This window comes from Phoxinus phoxinus, assembly GCF_949152265.1.
Source record: "Phoxinus phoxinus genome assembly, chromosome: 6".
NCBI lineage: Eukaryota > Metazoa > Chordata > Actinopteri > Cypriniformes > Leuciscidae > Phoxinus > Phoxinus phoxinus.
This window is the reverse complement of record NC_136881.1, coordinates 36,823,368-36,848,516: the sequence shown is the minus strand read 5'-3', so window position 1 is coordinate 36,848,516 and position 25,149 is coordinate 36,823,368. Positions and strand designations below refer to the sequence as shown.

At 36.2% G+C, this 25,149-nt stretch overlaps 3 protein-coding genes across 9 annotated transcripts; 2 read left to right on the top strand and 1 right to left on the bottom strand.

Moving 5' to 3' along the window:
• Positions 1–487: 487 nt before the first annotated feature.
• Positions 488–17,782, bottom strand: aplf (aprataxin and PNKP like factor). Of its 6 annotated transcripts, XM_079617264.1 has the most exons (12): positions 17,675–17,782; positions 17,389–17,468; positions 17,125–17,229; positions 15,488–15,559; positions 14,187–14,347; positions 11,331–11,499; positions 10,260–10,365; positions 8,411–8,592; positions 7,181–7,443; positions 6,644–6,790; positions 4,390–4,436; positions 488–1,494 (listed from the first exon to the last, which is right to left on the bottom strand). In XM_079617264.1, the coding sequence occupies exons 2-12, from the start codon at positions 17,440–17,442 to the stop codon at positions 1,313–1,315; spliced, it is 1,488 nt and encodes a 495-aa protein (XP_079473390.1). In that variant the 5' UTR covers positions 17,443–17,468; positions 17,675–17,782; the 3' UTR covers positions 488–1,312. The 6 variants fall into 6 exon arrangements, with proteins under 6 accessions (XP_079473390.1, XP_079473389.1, XP_079473394.1 ...); XM_079617263.1 differs by having other exon boundaries at positions 17,389–17,782; XM_079617268.1 differs by lacking the exon at positions 17,389–17,468 and having other exon boundaries at positions 17,675–17,776.
• Positions 17,660–20,152, top strand: fbxo48 (F-box protein 48). Its single transcript, XM_079617290.1, has 3 exons — positions 17,660–17,797; positions 18,103–18,416; positions 18,505–20,152. Exons 2-3 carry the CDS (start codon positions 18,114–18,116, stop codon positions 18,664–18,666), a joined length of 465 nt encoding a protein of 154 aa, XP_079473416.1. The 5' UTR covers positions 17,660–17,797; positions 18,103–18,113; the 3' UTR covers positions 18,667–20,152.
• A 115-nt stretch (positions 20,153–20,267) lies between these two features.
• On the top strand, positions 20,268–24,140 carry cnrip1a (cannabinoid receptor interacting protein 1a; the record flags this gene model as incomplete). Of its 2 annotated transcripts, XR_013798162.1 has the most annotated exons (4): positions 20,268–20,572; positions 20,924–21,068; positions 22,630–23,227; positions 23,638–24,140. XR_013798162.1 is itself a non-coding variant. In XM_079617286.1 (3 exons), the coding sequence occupies 3 exons, from the start codon at positions 20,268–20,270 to the stop codon at positions 22,792–22,794; spliced, it is 615 nt and encodes a 204-aa protein (XP_079473412.1). In that variant the 3' UTR covers positions 22,795–24,124. The 2 variants fall into 2 exon arrangements, 1 of the variants encoding a protein (XP_079473412.1); XM_079617286.1 differs by having other exon boundaries at positions 22,630–24,124.
• Positions 24,141–25,149: the final 1,009 nt, after the last annotated feature.

Sequence of the window (25,149 nt, the reverse complement as noted above, 5' to 3'; positions counted from 1 at the left end):
ACACTCTCCCAACAGCATACCGTTTCTTTTGAGCCTATCATTTCCAGTCAAATTAAAATGATATAGTTGTATCACTTGTGATGGCATTTAGTATAGATATGGCCAGACGTCCAGTCAACCAATAACATTAGAGCGACAGCACTACCAACGCCCACAAGCGACTTCACAGTACAGAGACTAGCGACATACAGCAACAAAATCGCTGGCGGTGTGAACGGGGCTTTAGGGAGTAACTCCGTGAATCATACAAATAGCATTCTGAAATGGAACCCTGAGTGAGCGATTTGGAACACTATTTGGAACACTACTTAGGGCTTAAGTAATATTCCAAATTGCTCACTTAAGGTTCCATTTCAGTTAGGATGCCAAACTCAAAACAACAATGACCTTTGCTGTTGCTCTATAAATGTCACTGGCAGATAATATATACATATACATATATAGTGTATTTGTGTAATTGTAGCAATTAAAAAGCATTTTAGAAATTATGTTACTGAACTAAGTGTTGCAACTGGTTCATCGGTTTATTTTTCCTATAGCTCTAAACCTTGATTCAATCAAGACCCGGCAGTAGAAATGAACAGCCGGTCAGTGAAAATAAAAGCCCAAACAACTATAATTGACTGAATTCATACAATGAACAAAAAAAGAGACTTACAAAGTAGCAGCATCTATACAAACACTCACAGACAGGATAAGACCGGCTGGGATAAGAGAAAGTAAATAAGATTAAGTGAGAATTAAAGGGATAGTTCACCTAAAAATTAAAACAGTGTCACTTACAAAGGAAAGCAGAGATGGTGATCACGTAATGCCAAGCTCATCACAGCTCATAATTTAATAAGGAACAGCTCATAATTTAAAATTATTCCTTAAAATGTGAAAGCAAAAGGGTAATAAAGGTAATATAAAATTGAATAAAATGATTCTGTCAAACCCAGCAGCAAAAAAACACTCACAGGACGGGATAAGAGAAAGGTAAAAAACAAAACAAAAAAAACACAAAGATTGTGAAGAATGTAAGATTCAGCTGGAATTAAAGAAATAGTTTACCTAAAAAACAAAAATTGTGTCATCATTTTCAATGAAATAAGATGATCATTAAATGCCAATCTCCAAAAAAAAACTGTTAAATTCATTTCTGGGTGATCCATTCTTTAAAATGTGAGGGCAAAAGGTATAGGAAGGTCATCTAAAACTGAATAAAATGCCTCCACGGACAGGGATTCAGTCCAACCCAGTGTCAGATGCTCCTCAGTCTTTGTGAGATTAGTGTGAAGAAGTGTTTTTCATGTAATCTACCCCAAACGAGTCACTTCTTCCCGAGGAAGGCTTTTGCCTCTTTCTGCAGCTGTTTAAAGTCCTCTCCTTTTCCACTGTCGTCCGATTCGGGCACATAGTCCGAGTCTTCATCCACCTCGTCCTCCTCCTCGCTCTCGTCATTAATGAAACTGTTTTCGTAGCGGTCTTCATCCTCTTCAGCAGCGGTCCTAGCTGGGGAAACAGAACAACATGAAATGTGGTTTGAATTGAACATTTTGGAGCCGCTTACACCTGCATTTCGCACTGACCCCTTGTGAGCGTGTAAACAGGGCTTAAGAAGAAACATCTTGCACAGTTATGCGGTTACAAGCTTCAGTTTTTAGGATGATCCGAGAAGGAAAACGTTCTGAAAACAGCTGCGAGCGTCTGTGGTTCTGGCCCTGCTTTTTTTGTGAGGCGTCCAGCAAGCACAGCGACTGCTAATAATGAAACATCCGTTGATGTTTCTCCTAATATTTCTGCTGTTGTCCATCTGTGCACTCGGTTCCTCCTCAGGGTTCACACAGCAGTTTAATTATGTTAAATGTCCTCACCAAACATTACGCTCATTCAGTCCCATGGAAAATTATTCAGATTTAGGCTTCAGTGGGACGCACAGATTTGCGGGTGTTAAATATGCAGGATTTGGAACAATAAACATATAGGTTATTGTTCATCTCAGAGTGTCAAAGCGATCGCATCTCAGAGAAGAGAAACTGTATATCACACTTTCATCGAGGGCTGTGTGCAAACAGAGATGAGATGGCTAAACCCGAGTGACGGTCGATACGGCCACCTACAGTAGCTATTTTTAATTAAATTACAGATACAAAAAAACCCCAAAACCCTTCAGACGAGGATGAAGACGCACCTCTTTACAGTAAAGATGTCAGAGAGCCTTCAACATGACTCACTTCAGGCTGATCCACTTATATAACAGCGATTTTACTGGGACAAAAAAAAAAGCAGTTTTGTGGTAGATTATGTGATAAGAGTTGATTGACTTTACAGCATTTCAATTACCGGTAATTATTTAACTGGCATGATTAAATGCTTTATAGGACGGAAAGATTTTTAAAATGTTTTTAAAAGTACCATAGTCTGCATTTATTTGATCAAAAATACAGTAAAAACAGTAATATTGTATTAGTTTTCTACTTCAATATATTGCAAAAAAATTATTTATTCCTGTGATCAAAGCTGTATTTTCAGCATCATTACTCCAGTCTTCAGAGTCACATGATACTTAGAAATCCAAAAACGCTACCTTTTAGGAAATAGAGGGGAAAAAACAAACAAAATTTAATTAATTAATCACCGTGTTCATATATCAACATTGATATTGTGGCTTTATATACGTTCAGACACTTGAATCTGTCATTACATTACAAACATTTGACTAAAATCAAGCTTGTAAGATCCCCCTTTTCTCTCACAAGGACCATGCTGATTAGGGCTGCACAATATTTAGAATTTATCAAAATATCGCAAGTGTATATATCGCAATATGCATATCGCAACAGCTTGCAATAAATGGGGTCATGAACAAAAGACAACGGGTTTTTTTTTTGCTTTAATAAGTATCAGGATATATTTAATTCATACAGTGAAAACTAAGCAATGTTTTATTTTTATATTTTATGATTCAGTATCTTTTATTAAATAAACCTAATGTAGGATAACCTGAAACCCTGTGGTTTGTTAAAATAACACTTCTTATGCTACAGTAAAACACTGATGTTCACTTTCAGAAGTTAAGGATGTTTTCTTGTCATAAAAAGAATGTGAAACATGTAGGTTATATCATTTTAAATATATTTTAAAGATAATTTAAGTCATATGCTCTGCCTTTGGCTCTCTCTCTCTCTCTCTGGTAACATTTTACATTTATGCTGGGTACAAGTAATGGTTTAAGTTATTATCACATGAACCTATTTTGTAACTATTTTAAGTGTAAACATAACCTTATTTTGTCATATTGAACCTTTTTAATTCATGGAGTCAGATTAAAACGAGATAATTGCATATGTGAAGGTGTCTTATTTAACCCAAAATACTTAGTCAAGAGAAAAGACGGAACACGCAAGAAACCTTCCCCGTATTATTGGAAACCCTCATTGGACCAATATAGCGTGTCTTTCAAGCTCAAATTGAGTTACGAGGTTTTTGAAAAGCGAATTTCTTAAAATGTAATTAGAACGGCCGTTTCTGAGTGCGTAAGTAGAGCATCGCATTACATTTTCATCAACTTTCAGGTTATAAAGTATTTTTAAAAAAATGTTGGTATACATTTTATAATTTAATGTATTTTTGAATTTTCTCTGCCTGTCCTTAGATCCAGAATGTACTAAATTTGAATATCAACCAAGCGTTTGGTCATTTGAGATAGCCTATATGACTTAAAATGTATGCGTCTCTCAAATGGCTCACATAGCCTAGCTTTTTGTAGTTTCCACCACACAATTTATTCCTAATGGAAACATAAATGCAGGAAAAACGCAGTGTACTTCTGAAAACAGTCCAGAGGATGATAATCTTGGTTCACACCTCACACAGAAACGCTGCGGCCTACAGTGGAATTTCACGCTGCTCGATTGGTCCATCAATCCAAATTAGACAGGACAGAGGAAAGGAGAGGAGACAGGGAAGAAAGACTGATGGCATTTTTTAGGACTTAGGATATGAATTTTGGAAAGTGCAACTAATATTTCTCCTTCTTAGATAAAAAAAACAATTTCTTTCACATTTAAAAAGCAATAATGTGGTGATTTAGCACGAGCAGTCATAAAATTACATATTATTACCCAAAAAAACAATTTTGGCACTAACAACTGAATTCTGGGGAGTGACTCACTAAATCCATTTCTCTAAATTGCCAACCAGGATCCCAAGAGGAAGTAAATACAACATTATATTCATTTTGAAGTTAGGGAGGACAGATAGAAACCTCTTACTCTCAATTAGTGGAGTCTTCTAAGGTAAGCATAACTTTTATTATTGTTATACTTTGAGCAAACCCTTCATCTTACTCCAAGCATTTAATTGTGGCAAGAGAGTTCACATTAATTCACATTTAAAAATACTCACGTGGTGATTTAGTGTGTTTGTACTCTTTCTTGTGAAGTGGATTCTTCCTGAAACATTGAGACAAGCACACAGAACACACTTTAAACAAAATGCTTGAATTACACTTAATGCTTTATTAATCTAACAGATGAGGCAAATCCATTGCTTATTCATGCACTCGTCAATTTTGACATTTTGGGCTATTTTGCTTCCATAACATGTCTTCTTTCAGACTAGCGGAAAAAAGATTTAAATTACAATGCAAATATTTTTCTCCTGCACTGCGTCACATATCTCCACTTCAGTTGTGCTTGCGTGGACTGATCTTTTTTCTAATTTTATTCCTATAACAGCTGCACGGTTCTTGATTAACTGAGAATCACAATTTTTGGTTTAGAATAAAGATCCTGATTCTAACTAGACAACTAAACAAAATAACAAGTAATTTAGATATATTTTATGATAAAAAGAGAGATCCAAAACTATAATATGTCAACAAAATGAAAAAATTATTTTAAGCCTGGCTTTATCCAGTTTGGACTTCTGGTTTGAAGTTGTATGCAGATACATTTCATAAAACTTGTAATACAAAACAACTGTCTTAATGTATTGTGATTAATAAACTCTTCACCCTATTCACCTTTAGTGCCTTGCCTTAATTTTTTCTTCCTACGCTCAACTTCCTACGTCTTAAAGGGATAGTTCACCCAAAAATGAAAATTTGTTATCATTCACTTATTTTTTTCATACTATGGAAGTCAATTGGGACCAGAGACTGTTTGGTTACCAACATTCTTCAAAATATCCTCTTTTGTGTTAAAGGATGAAAGAAACTCATACAGGTTTAGAACAACTTGAGGGCGAGTAAATTATGACAGAATTTTTATTTAAGGCGAGACACGGCAGACAAAAACATCGTTTTTTTTTCACTGGTCAATTTTGAGATTTTGGGCTATTTGTCTTCAATAACATGTCTTCTTTCAGACTTGTGGTGAAAAAAAGTCCAAAATACACATTTAGGTCTTTATTTTACTACACTTTGTCTATTTGCGTCTGTAGATTTCTCTGAAATTCAAAAAAAGTTGGCGTTCTTAATCAACGCGCTGCTCCGCGATCTCTGTGTTCTTCCTTTAATCACGCACACGTCTGGAAAGCTCTCTCTCTTCTGTACAATGCTGTCGGATCCAAATATGGTCATTTCCTTTTAATCAGTAACCAAACGTGAAAGTAAAATGGGCATTTAACCCTAAAAGCGAAATCTCATTGGCTGATGTCAATTTCTGACAACGTGATTCGTTCAGATGCATCACGTGACGCGCTCTGAAATTTAGATGTGTGTTTTTGACTGTTTTTCTGCTTAGTTCAAGGCCATAAATGCTGTGTTTATAAGTTTTGATGTGATTTAGGTGGTTTGTATTGTTGTTGCTAATGATTTGATAAGATATTGTGTCAGTAAATAGCTGTTTCCACTAAAAAAGTATGATTTTTTACATTACAAATCTTTAAATGCCTTTTTCTCAAAATGACTTTTCTCTCATACTCCAAGTCCGAAATCTCCTCTTCAGTAGCACCTATACACACCAAACTTTCCAGTCTTGTACCTAGTTATATTATGAAGACAATTACAGAGGGATTTGTAAATATATTATTCCTAGCCTGATTTATTTAACATTTTATTCCCAAAAACATGGCGAAAATACATTTTTTAAGGCTATTGACAGTATATTCTGATTTACAGGATAACAAAAGTAGATATCCATAATTCCCTCTGTAATTTTTTCCCATCTAATATGTGAACACAATGAAAAAAATAATTTTGAACCTGGCTTTATCCAATTCTGAGATTTCGTTTTATAAAATATAGGCAAATTAGTGCATATTTAATTAGATAATGCCTAATTTGCATATTTAAACATTAAATTACAGAAAACTTGTAATACATTTTTTTCTCATCTTAATGTAGGTAATCAACTGGGAAAGTTTCATGGTAATATCTGCTAGTTAAAAATATTACCCTATTCACCTGTAGTGTCTCGCCTTAAGGGTGAACTATCCCTTTAGGTTAATGTCTAATTGTTTATGAAATAAGAAAGTATTTCAGAACAAGTCATTTTTTTGTATCTTAGTTTCAATAAATGTTTTGAGTTCTGAAAGTAACAGTTTTAATAGTATCCAAACTCTCATCTCAAAAGACCCAAAAACTTCAATAAACTTCTAACTGAAAATAAATATTTAAATGAAGTATGGTGGTGTTTTTAATCTCATTTGTTGTCACCTGTAGCAGTGGGTCCCGTACGGACACTCCGGCCTGTCATCGTCATCAGCGTCATCAGCATCCGCTTCTCCTTCCTCCTCCTCCTCCTCCTCCTCATAATCACTGTCTCCGGGGTGACTGCTCTCCTGAAAGTGGAGTGGATTTTTCCTGGAGACAGGAAAAACACAATTGCTGAGTGAACTGCAATGCATGCTGGAACACAATAGGTCAAGTGAATTCAAATCACGAGCATTCATGCAACTTAATTACACTGACTGACAGCTAATCTAGTTGGAAATTGAACGTTTCTGTCCTTCATTTCCGATTGTCGTTATCATTCTGTGAACCTTCATAACAGGAATATTTCTATTAAAATGTCAACAGAAAGAAACTCTCAAAGAGTAATTGATCAATCACAACTGCTGTCAGTTAGAGATGATGCTTTTACTTATTTATGACTGTTTCTAAAGAAAAGTTTGGAGGGGAATGATTTAATTATTTAAAGGTAAAACAAATGTATTTAGTGTTGCTTTAAAAAGCTGAAGGTTATTGAAGTACCTGTAGCAGGAGCTGCCGTAAGCACACCGCATCCGCCGCTGTTTTTTCACCTTACTAATGCTTGTTTTGCTCTCGGCCTCCGTGACCTTTGACCTCTGCGAGGGGCCCTGGCTGGCCTGAGAATCACTGGGATCTTCAGCTTGGGCTCCTCGTCTGACCTCGTCTCCTCTCGTCTCTCCATCATCACGCTCCATCAACCCGGTGCTGTTCTCTCCGTCTGGGACTGTTCTGACTCTACTGCTCCTGGGAGCAGCGGCATCATCCTGTCAGGACATCCGGGCACACAGTAAATACTTCAATTCAATGCAACACAATTCAGGTATTAGCTAAATGGGACAATTCATGTATTCATCTCTACCAGGTTTTACTACAGAGCCCTGCACATGATATGCAGAAAAAAAAGATACATATCGTGGCCACAAATTAAGAATTTGTTCTCTCGTTTTAGTAAATCATGGTTCTCTCGTATTAAATAAATTGTGCACATGATATAACAATGTGTTCCCTCGTTTTACTAAATCATGCATATGATATAATATTCTGTTCCCTTGATTTAGTAAACCGTGGCCACGTTTTACTAAATTGTTCTCTCATTTTGATTTAACTAAAACAAGCAAACAAATTACAACGTGGCCAAATTATTATATCGTGCTGATTTGCATAAAACGAGGGAACGAATAAGTAAAACGTGCTGCCGTATTAAGTCGTGGGAACACATTTTTAATTAATAATAATTAATTTTATTATTGTATCCAAAAATGTAGTGTTTGGCATGTGCATACCTTTACGGTTTATATATTATATATATTTATATATATATTTAAATTTATATTTAATATATATTACATTTATATATATATTTATATATTTAATACAGTAACAGCAAATGATAATCACATAAATAAGCAGTGAAATGTGATACTATAATTCATTTAATAAATAGTAATCACAAATAAAAAATGTGCAGTCTATAAGACAATTCAAATTATTATTAATCTTAACAATTATAATATTATAATACATTTTATTATGATTTATTATTGTTGTTATTTTTAATAAACAGTATGCTTCCATCACGTAATCCAAAATGTTATGTTGTTGTTATTATTATTAATCAAAAATTAAAAACTTGGAGTCTACAGGCCATTTCAAATGATTAAGAATCACAATTATCCTTTTTATACTCACATATTAATTAATAATACATTAATATACAACACTTTCTCTCACCAGAGATACCAGAGGAACAGACTCATCTTCAGAGTCACTCTTCAGTCTCTTTGTTTTTCTTTTGGGCAGCTCTTCCTCCGGCTCCTCTTCCTCAGATGACAGCTGTGCGGCTCGAGCTCGGTTGGGTCCAGTTGCCCGCTTTGGTGCGGCTCGTTTGGGTTTGGTAGGAGTCCCTCTCACTGCTGAGCTCCAAAAGAACGTGAAAAAAGAAGATTAATTGACGGATAATGTCAATGCCAATCTTCTGATGCTGTGATTACACACTGTACGATCTGTAGGAAAAAGGCCCCAGAGGGCTCCAGATGTGACCCGTGGCACTGAGAAGCTCAGAGATGAGAAAGATGTTTTGCAGACAGAGAGAACAGTACAACTAATGCATGCCTCAGGAGTCAGTCTTGCCAAATCACGTTAAGTGTGTGAAACGGAAAGAAAAAGTTTGATTACTGTTGGAAGTGCAAACAAGAACTAATAAAGACCAGAAAGTCCTTCCACACGCTTAACTCGCACACTAAAGCATCCATTACTTGTTTAAAACCGGGGTTTCAGTCTCAGACATGCTTGTGCTCAGAAACACAAGACTGAAAATAATAGCAGATGTTTTGAACTGGAGTCCTACTGACAGCCAAAACTACGCTTGCATATTATGTGGGGGGGGGAGGACTACTGTTCAAAAGTTTGGGGTCAGTACTTATTTTCTTTTCTTTTTTTAAAGAAATTAATACTTTTATTTAACAAGGATGCATTCAATTGATCAAAAGTGACAGTAAAGACATTGATAATGTTATAAAAGTGATCCATTTCAAATAAATGTTCTTTTGACCAAAGAAAAAAAAAAAAGATTACCTTTTCCACAAAAAATATTAAGCAGCTCAACATTGTTAATAATCAGAAATGTTTCTTGAGCATCAAATCATCATATTAGAGTGATTTCTGAAGGATCATGTGACACTGAAGACTGGAGTAATGATGCTTGATCACAGGAATAAATTACATTTTACAATATATTCAAATAGAAAATATCTTATTTTAAATGGAAAATTCGCAATATTAATTTTTACTGTATTTTTTATCAAATAAATGCAGCCTTGCTGAGCAGAAGAGACTTCTTTCACAAAACATTAAATAATCTTATCAACCCCAAACTTTTGAATGATAGTTAATGTTCACACACACACACACATGCACACGCACGCACGCACACACACACACACACCTGAATTCAACTGAAAGTCATTTTGATTTATGTTGTCATAAATAAATAAAAAACACAAGGACAGTGATAAAAAATTATGGGTAAGGATGTAATAACACACCCTAAATGGTTTAAAAAAGGTGTTTAAGACCTGTCCACTGTATTGGCCATCATACAATAGAGAGATAAAGACGAATGCCTGCTAGAGACACAAATCTGCACCTACATGAGCTGACTAAGAAAGTTTAGCAGTGCCACGAGATCCAGATGGAGAGCTGAATATGGCATGAGTGGTGCTAATGAGGTGCTTATGAAGTCTGTACTTGCTCTTTTGCAAGCACATTAGCAATCCATCCCCATTTCTAGAGAGCTGCAGAATACATCTGAGAAGCCCTGAGGATGAGGAAGACATCTGGGCCGAATCTGGACCCAGTCCGGCTGGGTTAGAGTGACAGCACTGCAACTGATTTGACAAGTGGAAAGCGACTAACTCTCTCTTCCTTTTCCAATCCATCCCCCCAAAAAATGTCTGAGAACAATCACTGTGATGACCGGACACTTGACAGATGTGGGGGTTTGTTTCCGTATGGGTGTGAATAAACAGACCCCGGATTCTGTTGCCATGGGGACAGTGTTCCATCGCCATAGTGACGGTACCTTTGGAGGCTGATGGGCTTGTGGATGCTGACGTCATCATCCAGGCTGGCAAGATACGCTTCTTCTGTGGCCAATCAGACTCGTCGTGTTGGCTCTTCGTGGTCACCTTAAAAACACAAAACAGATTAGATGTGAAAATTAAAGGACTATAGTTAAGTTGGTATAGAAGAGAATATGAAAATATAATACAGAATAGAGTATAGATAAGAAAAGTATAATTTATAGAAGAGGAGTACCGAAGAGTAGGGTATAGAATTATATGTATCGACAAAGAGAGAGAAATTATAGAAGTGAAGACTACAGTGTAGTATGCAAGATACTGAATTAATATAGAAGAAACTGGTATTAAACACATATGATGTGACAGGAAAAACGAATAATAGCAAAAGCAGTCATAACAGCAAATAATAGCAAAAGCAGTCATAACAGCAGAGAGAGTCCTGCTGCTCCTGAAATAAATTATTTCCCCATTCGTAACATCAGGATACAATACAATTATGCATGTGTCAATGTTTAAGATCACAAAAAGCCACATCTATAATCTGTATAAAGCTACGGTAGTTTGGAGTCGGTAAGATTTTAATACTTTTATTTAGTAAGGATGCTTTAAATTGATCAATAGTGACAGTAAAGACACTTATAATGTTACAAAAATTTCTATGACAAATAAATGCTGTTCTTTTAAACGTAAAAACAATCCTGGTTTCCACACAAATATGAAGCAAGCAGCACAACGTTTTTTATCATTGATTATTATAAATGTTTCTTGAGCATCAAATCATCATATTAGAGTGATTTCTGAAGGATCATGTGACACTGAAGACTGGAGTAATGATGCTGAAAATTCAGCTTTGGTCACAGGAATAAAATTACATTTTACAATATATTCAAATAGAAAATATATTTTTTAAATGCAACAATATTTCACTATATTACTGTTTCTACTATATTTTTGATCAATGCAGCTTTGTTGAGCAGAAGAGACTTCTTTCAAAGGCATTAAAACTTCGTACACACCTCAAACCTTTGAATGGTAGTTTATATGTAGGATGCAAACACACACACACACACCTCGGGTAAAGAGCAAAGAGTGTGTGATGAAGCGCCTTTATCTCCTGTGAGTGAGCAGCTTGGGCTCGTGGGCGCGCAGCCGTTGGCTTCGAGTGTGGCAGCGTCTACAGAGAGCTCTGCCGGTCCAGACAAACACTTCTCCAGCTCCTCCTCAAACGCCTGACTGTTTCTGTGAAGAGAGCAAATCTTCTCCAAGTTAAAGAGGCCCTATTATGCCCAAAGCCTTGATTTTTTTGGGGGGGGGGGGGGGGGGGGGGATAATAATAAACATTATTGCAGCACCTCTCTTCCCAGTCTGTCAGTAACGCTCTGTTTAGTTCCTGTCTCTATGAAGATCCTCATTCTGAAAAGAGCAATGTGCTCTGATTGGCCAGCTGGATCAGTGTGTTGTGATTGGTCAGCCGCTTCCAGCTTGTTTTAGAAAGGTCACACCCTGTACCATAAACGCTAGTTTCAACACACTACTAACCACCTCAACCAAGTCTCTTTGTTTTCTGCATATGCCTTGTGCAGGAATTATTTAAACGAGGAATATTGTGATGTGTTTGTTCCTGGAAGAAAATTCAAGACTACAATGGAGGCGTTTCAAAAACAGTAGCCATGTTTCCATTACCCTTCAAATTGTGCAAATTGAAAATACGGCCAATGGAAACACGTCAATTTAGCAAAAATTTAAAAAACAAAAAAGTTTTTTATGCTCGCATAAGCCGTTTTTACAGGCAATTCGAAACATAAATATTTTGCAAAACTGCAATGGAAACAGTTTTTGCGCGACGTAGATGACGCTGTGTGTTTAGACAGAATACGAGACAGAGTTGTTTATTAAATTCATAAAAGACAAAATAATTATAAATAAATTATAATTATACACTTTTCTTGTGTTGGGGCAAACCATCTCTAATAATAGGAAATGGGACTTAACCCTTGGTAATGTAGGCATGGAGAAATGCCTTATGGTGTTTACATTTAGTTTAAGTTGCTGAATGAGTTTATTTAAATTATTGTTGGAAGTTATTTTTGGAAGTTATTTTGCTACAAAGGTTTTTGTATTGATGCCCCTGCAGTTGGTACGGTCTTGAGTGTAATGAGCCTGTCCTAGGCTATATAAGACAGTCTAAACTGAACCTTGGTAGGTAAAGATGGGGTCATATTGCTGAATGTATTCCTGAAGATTTTTGCTGCCTGTAGCAATTTATTTTTCTTTGTTTGTTATTACATCAAAGTTTGCACTGAGTCAAGTGTTTATTTATTTTTGTTTAATTTTGTAATTTTTTTTTCTTATTTGAGACATCACTGTGAATATGTTCACCCCTACTTATCCACTGGCATTTAATAAAAATCCTCTTTGGATGATGTCTGAGTCCTGAGCCTATCTACCACCTCCTCTTGACCTTCACGGGACACGTTATGACAAATGGTATATAATTATAAATTATAACTAATTCTAAACCTCAAAGAAATGCCACAATCAAGACCTCAAAGCAGATATGAGGGAGAAACACCCAGAAATACAAGTAGCCTATAAAGGTCTTTCCTTGCCATTAAAGCTTGGATAACACACCCACGTCTCCTTCGATTAATAATAATGGCCAGTGCGGTGGCTGGGATATACATAAACCTACCAACGTCCGTTGCCATGATTTTTTTTAGATGACTTATCGCGCGAGAAAAAATAAAGTTTTAGTCACATAACATCGGTTAATGGAAACGGTGTCATTTCGCAATCGGTTTTGGTCGACATTTAGAGAGAAAAAAAAATAAAAATGCAAAAGTTTTGCGCAAATCTGTAATGGAAACGTGGAAATATCCTAGTGACACTGATATAGAGAATAACTGCCTTTGGAGTGGCTTTGTGCTTTGTAACTTTACAGACCTTTTTTATGGTCAAACAGCAACATTGTAATGCACACAATTTTAAAACGCATAATAGGTCCTCTTTTAGCCTCGCACTTTGGTCAAATACCTTGGATAATATTCAACAATGTATTGCACAATTCAGACACAATAATTACACCCTTTTGAGGAGACAATCAAGGCTTAAAATCTTGCCAATCTTTAAAACAATCCATCATTAGCAAAAACAACAATCCCCTGTGTAGCGTGAGCAGTGAGCACGCCACAAGAAGAGACAGACACCTAATTGTCTAATTCCACAGATGAAAGGCATGACTTTTAAATGCAGGCAAATCAGCACATTCATAATCAATTGGCCTCAGCTGATCATCTGGGTGTTATCAGAGCGCCTGTTTGAAGGTGTCCAGTCAAAACCAGTGTGCCTGTGCGAGCTCATTATAGAGAGACACAATAAAAGTGTCCTTTGATCTAAACGCAGCGGGTCACAGATCAATTTTAAGGGTAAAGGTCAAAATGAACACGTTCAACCAGACGCTCGGAAATATGGAAAGATCAGATAAGTGACTGGCACTATTTTAAGATGACAAAAAAAAAAAAAAAAAAAAAAAAAAAATGTATTTTTGCATATTCATGAGGGTGAGAATATTCATAAGGATCCTTATTCGAATTAAAACCAATTCCACTTCCATAATGCGGCAAACTGTACAATATTCAACAATGAAACAACGTAGCACTTCATTTTATCCATCATGAATCAATCATAAAAGTGTTTCAAACAGAATGAAGCCAGACCTGGATGTATTGAGAAGGTAAATTGAGTCAATAATGTATTAAACCCCTTCTTTTAAAGGGTGAAATAAAAAGAGAGGTTGCTGCAAACATATCGTACACTGTCAAATCATGTCATCGCACGGCCAGCCAGATTCAGCAGCTCTGTGTTTGTTGTTGCTGTTGTTGTAGTTGAATAATAAATGAGTGGCTTTTAGTGAGAGGCTGAATCACCTGAGGGTTTGATCCTCTTCTTTGAGGCGCACTCTGTAAACGTATTTCCCGGGCATGAGAGAGAAGATGTCTCCTTCCTTTAGGCAGTGCCACTGGTCCTTCTCAAGCGGCTGAGGGCTGGCCACAATGTTCGTCTGAATAAAGCATGGGTTCAGGTGTGTCTGGAGGACAGAAACCAGAGGAATGATGGTCAGTCACATTGACAAAAAATTCTCTTTTTGCACAGGTCTTTATCATACTATTCAGAATTATTCTGCCATATTGTGTTGTTAGAGATTCATCATCGAGATACGCGGATACACAGCTTTGACAATCTCTCTCAAAATAAGTCACATAATTGAGCTGATATCATGTTACCATTATTTATATACTATTATAATGTTATTGTTTTTTTTTAAGTTGAACTTTTAGTTATTTTGTTATGTGCTTTTGTCATTTAAAAAAATATTTCCATTTAGCTTTACTTTTTGTTTTAGTAATTTTAGCACTTACATTTATTTTTATTAATCTTCTTTTACGTTTTTTATGTTTAAACATTTCATCTAATATATTTATACTATATCATTTCAATTATTGAAAACAATTTTGGGGACCCTTTACAATAAAGTTTCATTTGTTAAAGTCCCCCTGCGGTGAAAATCAAGCTTTTAATGTTGTTTATATTTCTATGTGATGTTTTTAATATGTTTTAAGACAAACCATGTGCAGATTCATAAGTCGACAGCATTGCTCAGTATTTCCTTATTAAAACTGCAGTGAACCAAAGACCGTCTCAAAAACACGGTTTAAAATCGCTGGTGTTTCTGACGTCACAAACTACCTTGTAACCAATCAGGTCAACTATTAACAGATACTTAATACATGTTAACAAAGGAGGCCCAAAGCGTTACCAAAATTTTAAGTTTTAGTTACAATAACAACAAAACTGAATTGAGCTTGTGCAGCTAGAAATATTTGCATACTTGTCTATAGTGTGTTTAATGATTTAATTCAATTAGCTATTAATAATCTGAATATTCATGAGATAAATGCCGTTTTGAAAACAAGGGCTTGTTAAAAACTCAACAGTCAAAAGATCAATCGAGTTGAAAATCGCTGCTATGCCAGCATGACTGAGAGGCAGTAATGACACGTGTAATTAAGAGCGACAGCTGCGAAAGAGAGAAAGAGCTCTTCGTCACGAACTTTTGATGTCTTGGCATCAAAGGCCAGTGCCGCTTTTGTTCGGCAGAAGAGTCTCTAAAATGACAAAAGCACCATCACGACTCTCTGCCCACATCAGACAACTAACAGAAACCTACAGGCTTCAGACGCAGTTGACCGTTGTGGTTCTCCAGGATGCTGTGGTTTCTGGACACCCGCTTATCATTCACCTGGTGCAGAGGTAAAAAACGAAAATGAAACAATATGCAATATGAAAATGCAAAACAATATAATGATAAACTGCGTCTTAAACTGGAATTTATAAAGGGATCTGGTGATCTATGGTTCAAAAGTTTGCATGGGGTCAATAAGATTTTTTAAAAAGAAATTAATATTTTTATTCAGCAAGTGACAGTAAAGAGATTTATAATGTTACAAAAATTTCTATTTCAAAATATAAGGTTCTTTTGAGGAAAAAAAAATATTTTTTTTTTTATCACAGTTTCCACAAATATATTAAGCAGCACAACTGTTTTCAACATTGATAATAATATGTTTCTTGAGCATCAAATCACAATGTAAGAATGATTTCTGAAGGATCATGTGACACTGAAGACGGGAGTAATGATGCTGAAAATTCAGCTTTGATCCCATGAATAAATCATATTTTTCTGACCCCAAAATTTTTAATGGTAGTGTAGAAAATTCAAAATTCACCCAGCCATTGTATCATTGTTATGATTGCCATTGTTATGATTGCTATATCATAACCAGATTGTTTTCTGTAGCTCAGTATGACAGACTTCACTGAGATCTGGGTGATTTAAAGACCACATGATATCAAATGAAATGGCCCGTATAAGCTTTCTGTCTTGTCTTGTCTTGACATATTTCCTAGAGATATTTAAAAATGTGTTATATGCTATAGTTGATGAACTTTTAGGTGTACACTAGCTTATATACAGATAACACACATACAATAAAAGTAAAAAAAATCTCCTATTTTGATTTTAATGGGTCTTCAACCAATAAAAAAAACGGACTTCTGAGGTTTGTTAAATACAATGAAGAACGCAGTTCATGGACCACTCCATAAGAGATATAACCTCAATATCACAGATTTCTAACCCTAAGATTTGAGAGTTTGGACTGCCATCTTCAGGACTTTGATTGTCATTACTCCAAAATAAACAGCCCCATCATGGAAACTGAAAGTAACACATTTGTTGTGAGAGTAGTACTACACCAAAACAACAACGAAAACATTCAACAGGACACAATATTTTAACAATCTGAATCAATAAATTATCCATGCAGCCTTCACATAAACACGGCCTCTTTTACTTCACTCAGAAAACAGGCACAAAGCTGTCACTGGGGCAGTACGCTAAGGTACAAAAGCAAAAAGGTACATTATTTACCCCAAAATGGTGCATAATAGTAACTTAAAGGTTCATATTAGTACTTTAAAAATACATTTTAAGTTCCTTAAGTGTACATATGATATTAATACCTTTTTTTAGCTTTTGTACCTTAGAGTACTGCCCCAGTGAAAGCTTTGTACCTTTTTTCCTGAGAGCGTTGGGTCATTCCTTCATGCCATATTGAGCTTTATAACAGCATTTCTGTAAAAGCACACAACAGACTAAAGGCACTATAGTATATGCATTATAACTTGCTAACTTGCACAAAGGCAAGAACCATTGCGCAAGGTTAATATAGCATACTGTCTAATATATTATCAAGACATATTTGTGAAAATACACTGCACAGTAGTAATGGCTCACTCACTCACCCCCAGAAATGGTCCTCTCCCCAAAACAGTTTCTCCATCGGGAAGGTGTATAGGACTGCCACTGCCACCGACACCGTCCACCTGCTCCAGCTCAAAGCCTGGCATCTGCGTAGAAGAAGAGACAGAGACCAAAATATTAAATATCTTTAATTAACTATAAAAAATAAAGTGCATGCAAAGTGCAGACAGATTTGTGCTCGCGGCGCGCTGCTGTCTTTCTTAGTACAAACTCTCCCATTACTAGTTTGAGAAATAATTACTTACTACGAATTCGTTAGTGTTGTATTTTGTATGCAACCCAACTTTTCGCTGCCTCATGTAAATGACCGTGCAAAAGAAACTCACTGTGAAAAAATGAATAATGATGATTACTTTTCGTGCGCGAATAAGTACTTCCGGTGAACTCCACCACTAGCATGCGCTGTATAAACACGCACGTCGGACTTATCCAAAGCTCTTGTCGACGAAGGTGTGCAAATTTAATATGATATAAAAATGTAACCTATAATTCATATTTTGCTCTAATAACAAAGAATCAAAAGGACCCTACATTGGCGCTGAAGGCTCGCGCATGCGCAGTGAGAACTGGGTGGGGAGGATTGCCTTGTGACGTTTCTGTCGTAAACAAACAGAGACGTTTAAATCCCCAGCTGTCAGCGAGACGCGACTTTCGGTATGAACCTTTAATAACATGCTTTTTTTTTTATATCATCTTGAATTTCACTTTTTTGTACCGGATAGTTATATATATGTGACCGTTTCGTGGTTGTTTTTAAAATCTCTTCTAACGTTAGCCATTGGTTAGCTAACGTTAACGCTAGCTAGATTTACGTTTTTGGTGCTGCTGTGTCCAGTAACGAACAGATACTGCACCACGGACAATATTAGCTTCGTATTGCTCAAATAATCATGTTTTATTTGTAAGGCAACGGTTCTGTCATGTAAACGACTTGGTTTGGGAAACTGAAACTGTTTTAGGACGCGGAGAGATGCATAATGTCTGCAAAAGGAGCAAGAGCGCCATCTTCAGGCCCGAAGGAGACCCATCCATGGTCCCAGGTGGTCATGATCCACTTCACCAGGACTTTGCAGAGACCCTGCCAGCAGAGATGAGTGTGAGGATCTTCAGCGAGCTGGACGTCAGGAGTTTGTGCCGGGCCTCGCTCACCTGTAAAAACTGGAATGACATCATCGAGGGCAGCGATCACCTGTGGAGGAACCACTGTTTTACGGCGCTGGCTATTTGCCGGAGAGAGGTGAACGGGGACAGGCTTGATGGATGTTCGTGGAAGGTTTGTGTTATTAATATTCTGCCTGAAAACCTCTGCTTCATTTTGTACCTCTGCTGTCTGTTTACCTTTCTTCTCCCCTCTGTCCCAGGTTACTCTTCTGCGAAACTACAGGAAAGGCTGCGTAAAGAGGAGATGGCTGAAGGGCCGGTACAGTAACATCCGCTCTGCCGACGATATCCCGCCCAACAGCATGTGTCCACTGGACGTGGACACCTGGGGAGAGATACTGGAGGCAGAACTGGAGAGATAAGAGACTTCTGGGATCATGCCATCAGACTGAAATATATCAGACATGCGTCTACAACTGAGAATTTTTTACTGAAACACTTGCTGGATGGTTTTATGGGATGTTTTATAATCAGTGTTGCAAAAAAAAAAAAAAAACACTGACTGAGGCGGTCAGAAAACATGATAACGTGGCTTTTGTAATGGAAAATGTTATTTCTATTACTGAAATTTGCTAGAGACTGTATGGGAAATTAGATTTGATAGGTTTGAAATGGTTTTATAGCTGGAACAGAGAGGGATCTTTTCTTCGCTCTTTTTATAGATCAACAAAGATTTTTTTTCTTAAGTTTTTGATTTTATAATCAGTGTTGCCAAAAAGCACAAAGACTACGGCGGTCAGAATACATGGTGATGTGGCTTTTGTTATGGATAACTGTAGTTGCACTGAAATTTGCTTCAGACTGTATGGGAAATAATGTTTTATAGGTTTCATGTGATGGAATTGTTTTATAACTTTGTGAGCTTTTTTTTTTTTTTGATAGATCAACAAAATTGTGCACTTTTTAAATTTTTTATTTTTATTAACTTATATGACTTTTGAGTCATCGCCAAAAGTGTTTTGCCTTAAATCACGCAACAATTATTTTATAAAAGCTAATATATTATTTAAAATCATGCGTCCCTATGCTATACTTCTCTCCTCGTCCCCGGCCTTCAATTCTGCTGCTGCTGCTGCTATCTGTCCGCATGTGTCTTTATAACCACATAACCATTTAAAACAACAGAGAAATATTGTCATGCTATGAAATGGGAAGCTGTTTTATGTTGAAATATAGATTTTGAAAGTACATGAGTATGTTTTAAATATTCTTATCAGAACAATTATGTATTTAACTTGCATTATGCAATCTCAAGGTAAATTAACTTGTTCATATATTAGGGAAGAATCTGCGACACATCTAAATATGAATTTTAAATGAGACTTGCTTCTGAACTCATCTGATTACTCCGATTACTTCCTCTTCATTATATAATTTTAAATTACACTATCCATTCAAAATGCACAGGTATGGTTTTATATCATTGTTGTTATTAAAGCTTTTACAACGAGGAAAAAAAATGATCACAAAATGCATATATTCCTCCCAAAACATGCAATTAATAGAATATTTGAAAGGAAAAAAAAAAGTTTATTGTTAATTGAGTTAAGTACATACATTTTATGTTAATATTTCAAGCTCACCAAACACGTAACAGCATCTATTTTGTGTGTTTGTTTAGTGCATTTCATATTTAATGTTCAGGACACAAATGTTACAGCAACACATGATTCTTCAGTTTCAGCACTTTGGACAGGGACTGTTTTAATCTCGAGAATAACGGAGATGAGATGGACAATGGGTTTACGATCTAAATTGAATGCTTGATAAGCTATTTACGATATCTATGACTCCTAGAATACAAATATGAAAAATATAAAAGCAATTTGAAGTGTAGCGATTCCTATTTGCCTGCGTATAAGCAGCGTATACCCAGCGCGCGCGAGCGAGAATAATGGGCAGCACTGGTGTATAATATGAGCCTTGTTATGCATAAGCATATATATATATGCTGCATGGCTGAATGGGAGTGATGGCTTGTGTAGACGTCACAGCATCTCTCAACAGCTTCCTGGGACCATCCGTGATCCGCCATCCCTTTAATGACGGGGAGCCCTGGAAACACATCGACCTCCGTTATCTCGCAACCATGGCCGATGTTCCAGCGATAATAAACGTCGCGATTTCATTGAAAATCCAACCTAATGACGGGCCGGTGTTTTATAAAGTGGACGGGACGAGGTTCGGCCAGAGCAGGACCATCAAAATGCTAACAGGATCGAAATACAAAATCGAGGTGATCGTGAAACCGGGTAGCGCGGAGGCCATGTAAGTCGTTTCAACGTGAATACGCGACTGAATTAATCGTGCAAAGCATTTATGAACCATGCATCTGATATGTTGCATATACAAATAGCTCTTAGGACTCGATGGTTTGTCGTTCATTGTAACGATGTCGAAATATGCACCTGCGCGCGCTCCTGTAAGAAAAGAAATAGCCTATCATATAGCCTATAAATAGACTGATATGTGCATTAAAGGAGATTCTTTAGAAACGCGTTATGGCTGTAACACTGAGCCGTGTGGTTACAGTGCACGAGTCTTTAATGTTTTATTGACAGAAGGAATTTCAGATGTGTCATTTAAGCTAAACAGGCATTTGTTTGAATGGGTTTTCAGCACAATGGGGATCGGTGGAAAGCCCTTCCCGTTGGAGCAGCAGTCCAAAGATGAGGAGCAGATCGTCTACAATGGCACCTATGATACTGAGGGTGTGCCACACACCAAGAGCGGGGACAGACAGCCTGTGCAGGTCTCCATAGAGGTAACAAAACCAGCAGGGAAAAGAGTAGAACAGAATTAACACTGAAATCGTGTGGAATTGGTAGGTGCTAAATTGCTCATAGAGGATTAGGGATTTGAAGCTAAGCATAAGACTTCACACGTAACTCCTACCGCACTATTTTAGCTTGCATGATGCCTCAAATCTTTTTTGCTCCTATATGATTTGTAGTTGAGCTGCACAATTCTGGATAAATTGAGAAACAGAAATCACGATTCTGAACAAACAGCTTAACAAAATAACATGTAATTTACTATTTATATATATTTATTATATATAATTTACTAGGCAAAATGTTAATTGCTGCAGTTCAGGAAATTCCTGTCTCATGACAGTCGAATAACAGGAAAATCCTAGTTTACTCGCCATTTATGCAATCTGCTCAATTTCCCTCAAGTTTTGCATCTTCAGAACACACAAACCGGTATTTGAGAGAGTTGCAAGGACTCCTAGTTGAGTTTGAGTCAGAGGATTTATGACCCTGAGGATTGAAATTTATATCCTACTTTATTAGTTTATATGGACCAAGTTTAGATCAACTTGGGTGACATTTATTGAATGATTTTTTTTTTTTTAAATCAGTTTGAGTCAAGGATTCAATTACTCACTCTTAAAGGGTTAGTTCACCCAAAAATGAAAATGATCTCATAATTTGCTCACCCTCAAGCCATCCTATACTGTAGGTGCATATGACTTTCTTATTTCAGTCAAACACAATCAGAGTTCATAAAAAAGAAAATCATTCTTATAAATCCTATATAAATCATTATAATAGGAGTGTGATTTGTGATTTTGAAGCCCAAAAAAGCGCATCTATCCATCATAAAAGTAATTTTAGTTTAAGTTAATAAGGGCCTTCTGAAGTGAAGCGATGCGTTTTTGTAAGAAAAATATCTATACTTATGACTTTATAAACTATAATCATTGCCTTCTGGTAACAGCCGTTCGCGAGTCGGTAACCAGACAGTTGATGGTAGCCATTGACTTCCATTGTATTTTTCCTTCTTCTGTGGAAGTCAAAGGCTACCGTCAACTGTTTGATTACTGACAACATTCTTTAAATTCCTTTTAGTTCAGCAGAAGAAAGAAACTCATACAAGTTAAGAACAACTTTAGGGTGAGTAAATGATGACAAAATCTTAATTTTCGATTGAACTATCCTTTTAAGGATGCACAAAAAATATATAGAGCCTATTTTTGTTATTCTCAATATAACGTATAACATATCTCCAAGACGGTAATCTCCAAAACATATATTTTTTAAATATATTTTAATTGTATTATATTTGATCTATATTAAATAGGAAGCGAGTACATGGACAAGCAAGAAAAAACCAATAACACCTAAAAGTAATAGCAAATAAATAGCAATAAATGGCAAAAAAAAGTGAGCTATCAATTTAGGATGCTACTGTAGTTAACAAGTAAGACCGTTGTGTTCATTTTGCATTGTTACACGCGAGCATGCAAACGTCCACACAAAGAGGTACAACTGATCGAACTATAAAATGTTACTAACCTTCTATCTTCCTGTTGTTGCCAGTTCAAAGATGCCGGCATGTTTGAGACAGTGTGGCAAGTGAAATACTACAACTACTACAAGAGAGAACACTGCCAGTTCGGCAACAGCTTCAACTGCATCGAGTACGAGGCCAAGCCCAACGAGACCCGCAGCCTCATGTGGATCAACAAAGAGGTCTTCCTGTAAAACACGAGCGCGGCAGATATAATGCACAATGTGACCTGTAACCATCATGAGGCCGCTGTGTGTGGGACAGATGACTCCGAGCTCCTCAGTGAACATTAAAGGCGGATCCATCAGGGTATCTGTTCACCAGTTTGTCCAACCGCTGCTCATGCATGATTTACAGCTGTCAGAATTTCCCCTCATATGTCTCCTCCTCCTTATCATGCCTGAGCTGGTGAAATCTGAAAAAGATGAGTTATAGGTGAAACTTTGTGAAAGGATTTTCAGGTCTCTCTTGGTCATTTGCACATCACATATCTGCTCTATTATGGTTACAAATACACCGAGACCATCTTTCCACAAGACTCGGATGAGACGGCTCTGAAGGCCTGTATTTAACCAAGTCGTTTGCTGTTAAAGAGACAGGCAGTGCTTGCTCAAAAAGGTGCTGTACGTACACAGGCTATATATGTGACCCTGGACCACAAAACAAGTTATATATCATCTGAAAGCTGAATAAATAAGCTTTCCACTGATGTACGGTTTGTTATGATATCAATATTTGGCCGAGATACAACTAGAAAATCCGGAATCTGAGGGTGAAAAAACAATCGAAACATTGAGAAAATCTCCTTTAAAGTTGTTCATTATGTTGGCGATTGTGCTGCATTCACTCACAAAAATATATTTTTTATATATTTAAGGTAAGACATTTACTAAATATCTTCACGGAACATGATCTTTACTTAATATCCTAATGATTTTTAGCATAAAAGAAAAATCTATCATTTTGACCCATACAATGTGTTGTTGGCTATTGCCACAAATATACCCGTGCGACTCGTGACTGGTTTTGTGGTCCAGGGTCACATATTAGCGTGTATAATGTAATATTATAAAAGTAAAGACCAGTCAGTTAATATTGTGGTCTTTTGGTACCAGCGTAAAACAATTATTTATTGTATGACAGGCGTGCCTGTTTATGCGTGAATGGATGTTTCATTATTTCCCATTTTGTGTTACTGTTGTTTATATGCTTGAACTGTTATCTATGTTGCCTATTTCTTCACAGAAGCATTAGTTCACTGGTGAGAGTTAGAAGTGAATCAGAAATGAAGTTAGTGCTTTATTTGGACTTAATTCTATTATTTGGACTTAATTCTATTCCCATTTTCACTCATTTTCAGATCGTTTGTTTATGTGTGTTGCTGAATATCAGTCTTGATTTTGATCAGTCTTGTGTGACTTTGAGCCAAACTTTTGACTTTGTTTTTGTAAGAATATAAACAATATTGTTGCTTGAAATTCTGTGCTGTTTTAATAAATACATTACAGTTTAAGACAAAAGGCCAAAAGAAGAATAAGGCAAGAATTTTTTTTTTTTTAATTTAAAATAACATGCTGGTTGTTTTTAGCTACGCATACTGATATAATATAACCTTATAGCTGATAGAGATTATAGATACACTCTAAAAAATGCTGGGTTGTTTCAACCCAATTTTGGGTAAAATATGGACAAACCCAAATGTTGGGTTAAAAATGTAATGTAAAAATGTAACCCAACGGCTGGGTTTGTCCATATTTTACCCCAAATTGGGTTGAAACAACCCAGCATTTTTTAGGGTGTAGCTAATCTTATAATGTCCATCATATGAAGCTATTTTTGTCAACGGGCAGCTGGTGCAGAATAAATACAGTATATGGGTTATTTTGAAAAGGTATGTTCATAGATGCACACCTGTAACACTTAAAGATGCAAATAATTGCATATAGTAATGGCCACCAAATGTTGATTAAAATGTTATATTTTTAAACACAAGAGCAGGCCTTATAATAAAAGTCCTTAATGGCATAAGCAAAAACAAATCATAAACAAACTAAAAGTTTTAAGTTATAAAATAAAAGGGGAGAGTTGCTCATTGCAAAAATGCATTTATGTGTTACATTTATATCTAATACCAATACCATTCAAGCAAATTTACATTAGTTTTCATTTTATAATAAGGTACTGCAGCATTTCAAATTATATTAAAAAAAAAAACATTCTTACAGGGATAGTTCACACACACAAAAACAAATATTCTGTCATTATTTATTCACCCTTAAGTTGTTCCAAACCTGTATGAGTTTATTTCTTCTGCTTAACACAAAAGAAGATATTTTGGTAACCAAACCGTTCCATAGTATGGAAAATAAAAAACAATGGAAGTCAATGGGGATCAAAAACTATTTGGATACCGACAAAATATCTTCTTTTGTGTTCAGCAGAAGAAATAAACTCATACAGGCTTGGAACAACATAAGCGTGAATAAATAATGACAGAATTATATATATATATTTTGTGTATGAATTATCTCTATGAATGTAAAAAAAAA

What these genes read in the sequence shown, in the direction of transcription:
- aplf (XM_079617267.1), bottom strand. Translation starts at nt 17,542, where the DNA reads ATGCTAGTGGTGGAGTTCACCGGAAGTACTTATTCGCGCACGAAAAGT. An exon ending in CTCTTTGCTCTTTACCCGAG is followed by an intron (nt 10,366 to 11,330) that starts GTGTGTGTGTGT and finishes TGTGTTTTTAAG; the next exon opens with GTGACCACGAAGAGCCAACA. An exon ending in TACGGGACCCACTGCTACAG is followed by an intron (nt 4,437 to 6,643) that starts GTGACAACAAAT and finishes TCAATGTTTCAG; the next exon opens with GAAGAATCCACTTCACAAGA.
- fbxo48 (XM_079617290.1), top strand. Translation starts at nt 18,114, where the DNA reads ATGCATAATGTCTGCAAAAGGAGCAAGAGCGCCATCTTCAGGCCCGAA. An exon ending in TTGATGGATGTTCGTGGAAG is followed by an intron (nt 18,417 to 18,504) that starts GTTTGTGTTATT and finishes CCTCTGTCCCAG; the next exon opens with GTTACTCTTCTGCGAAACTA.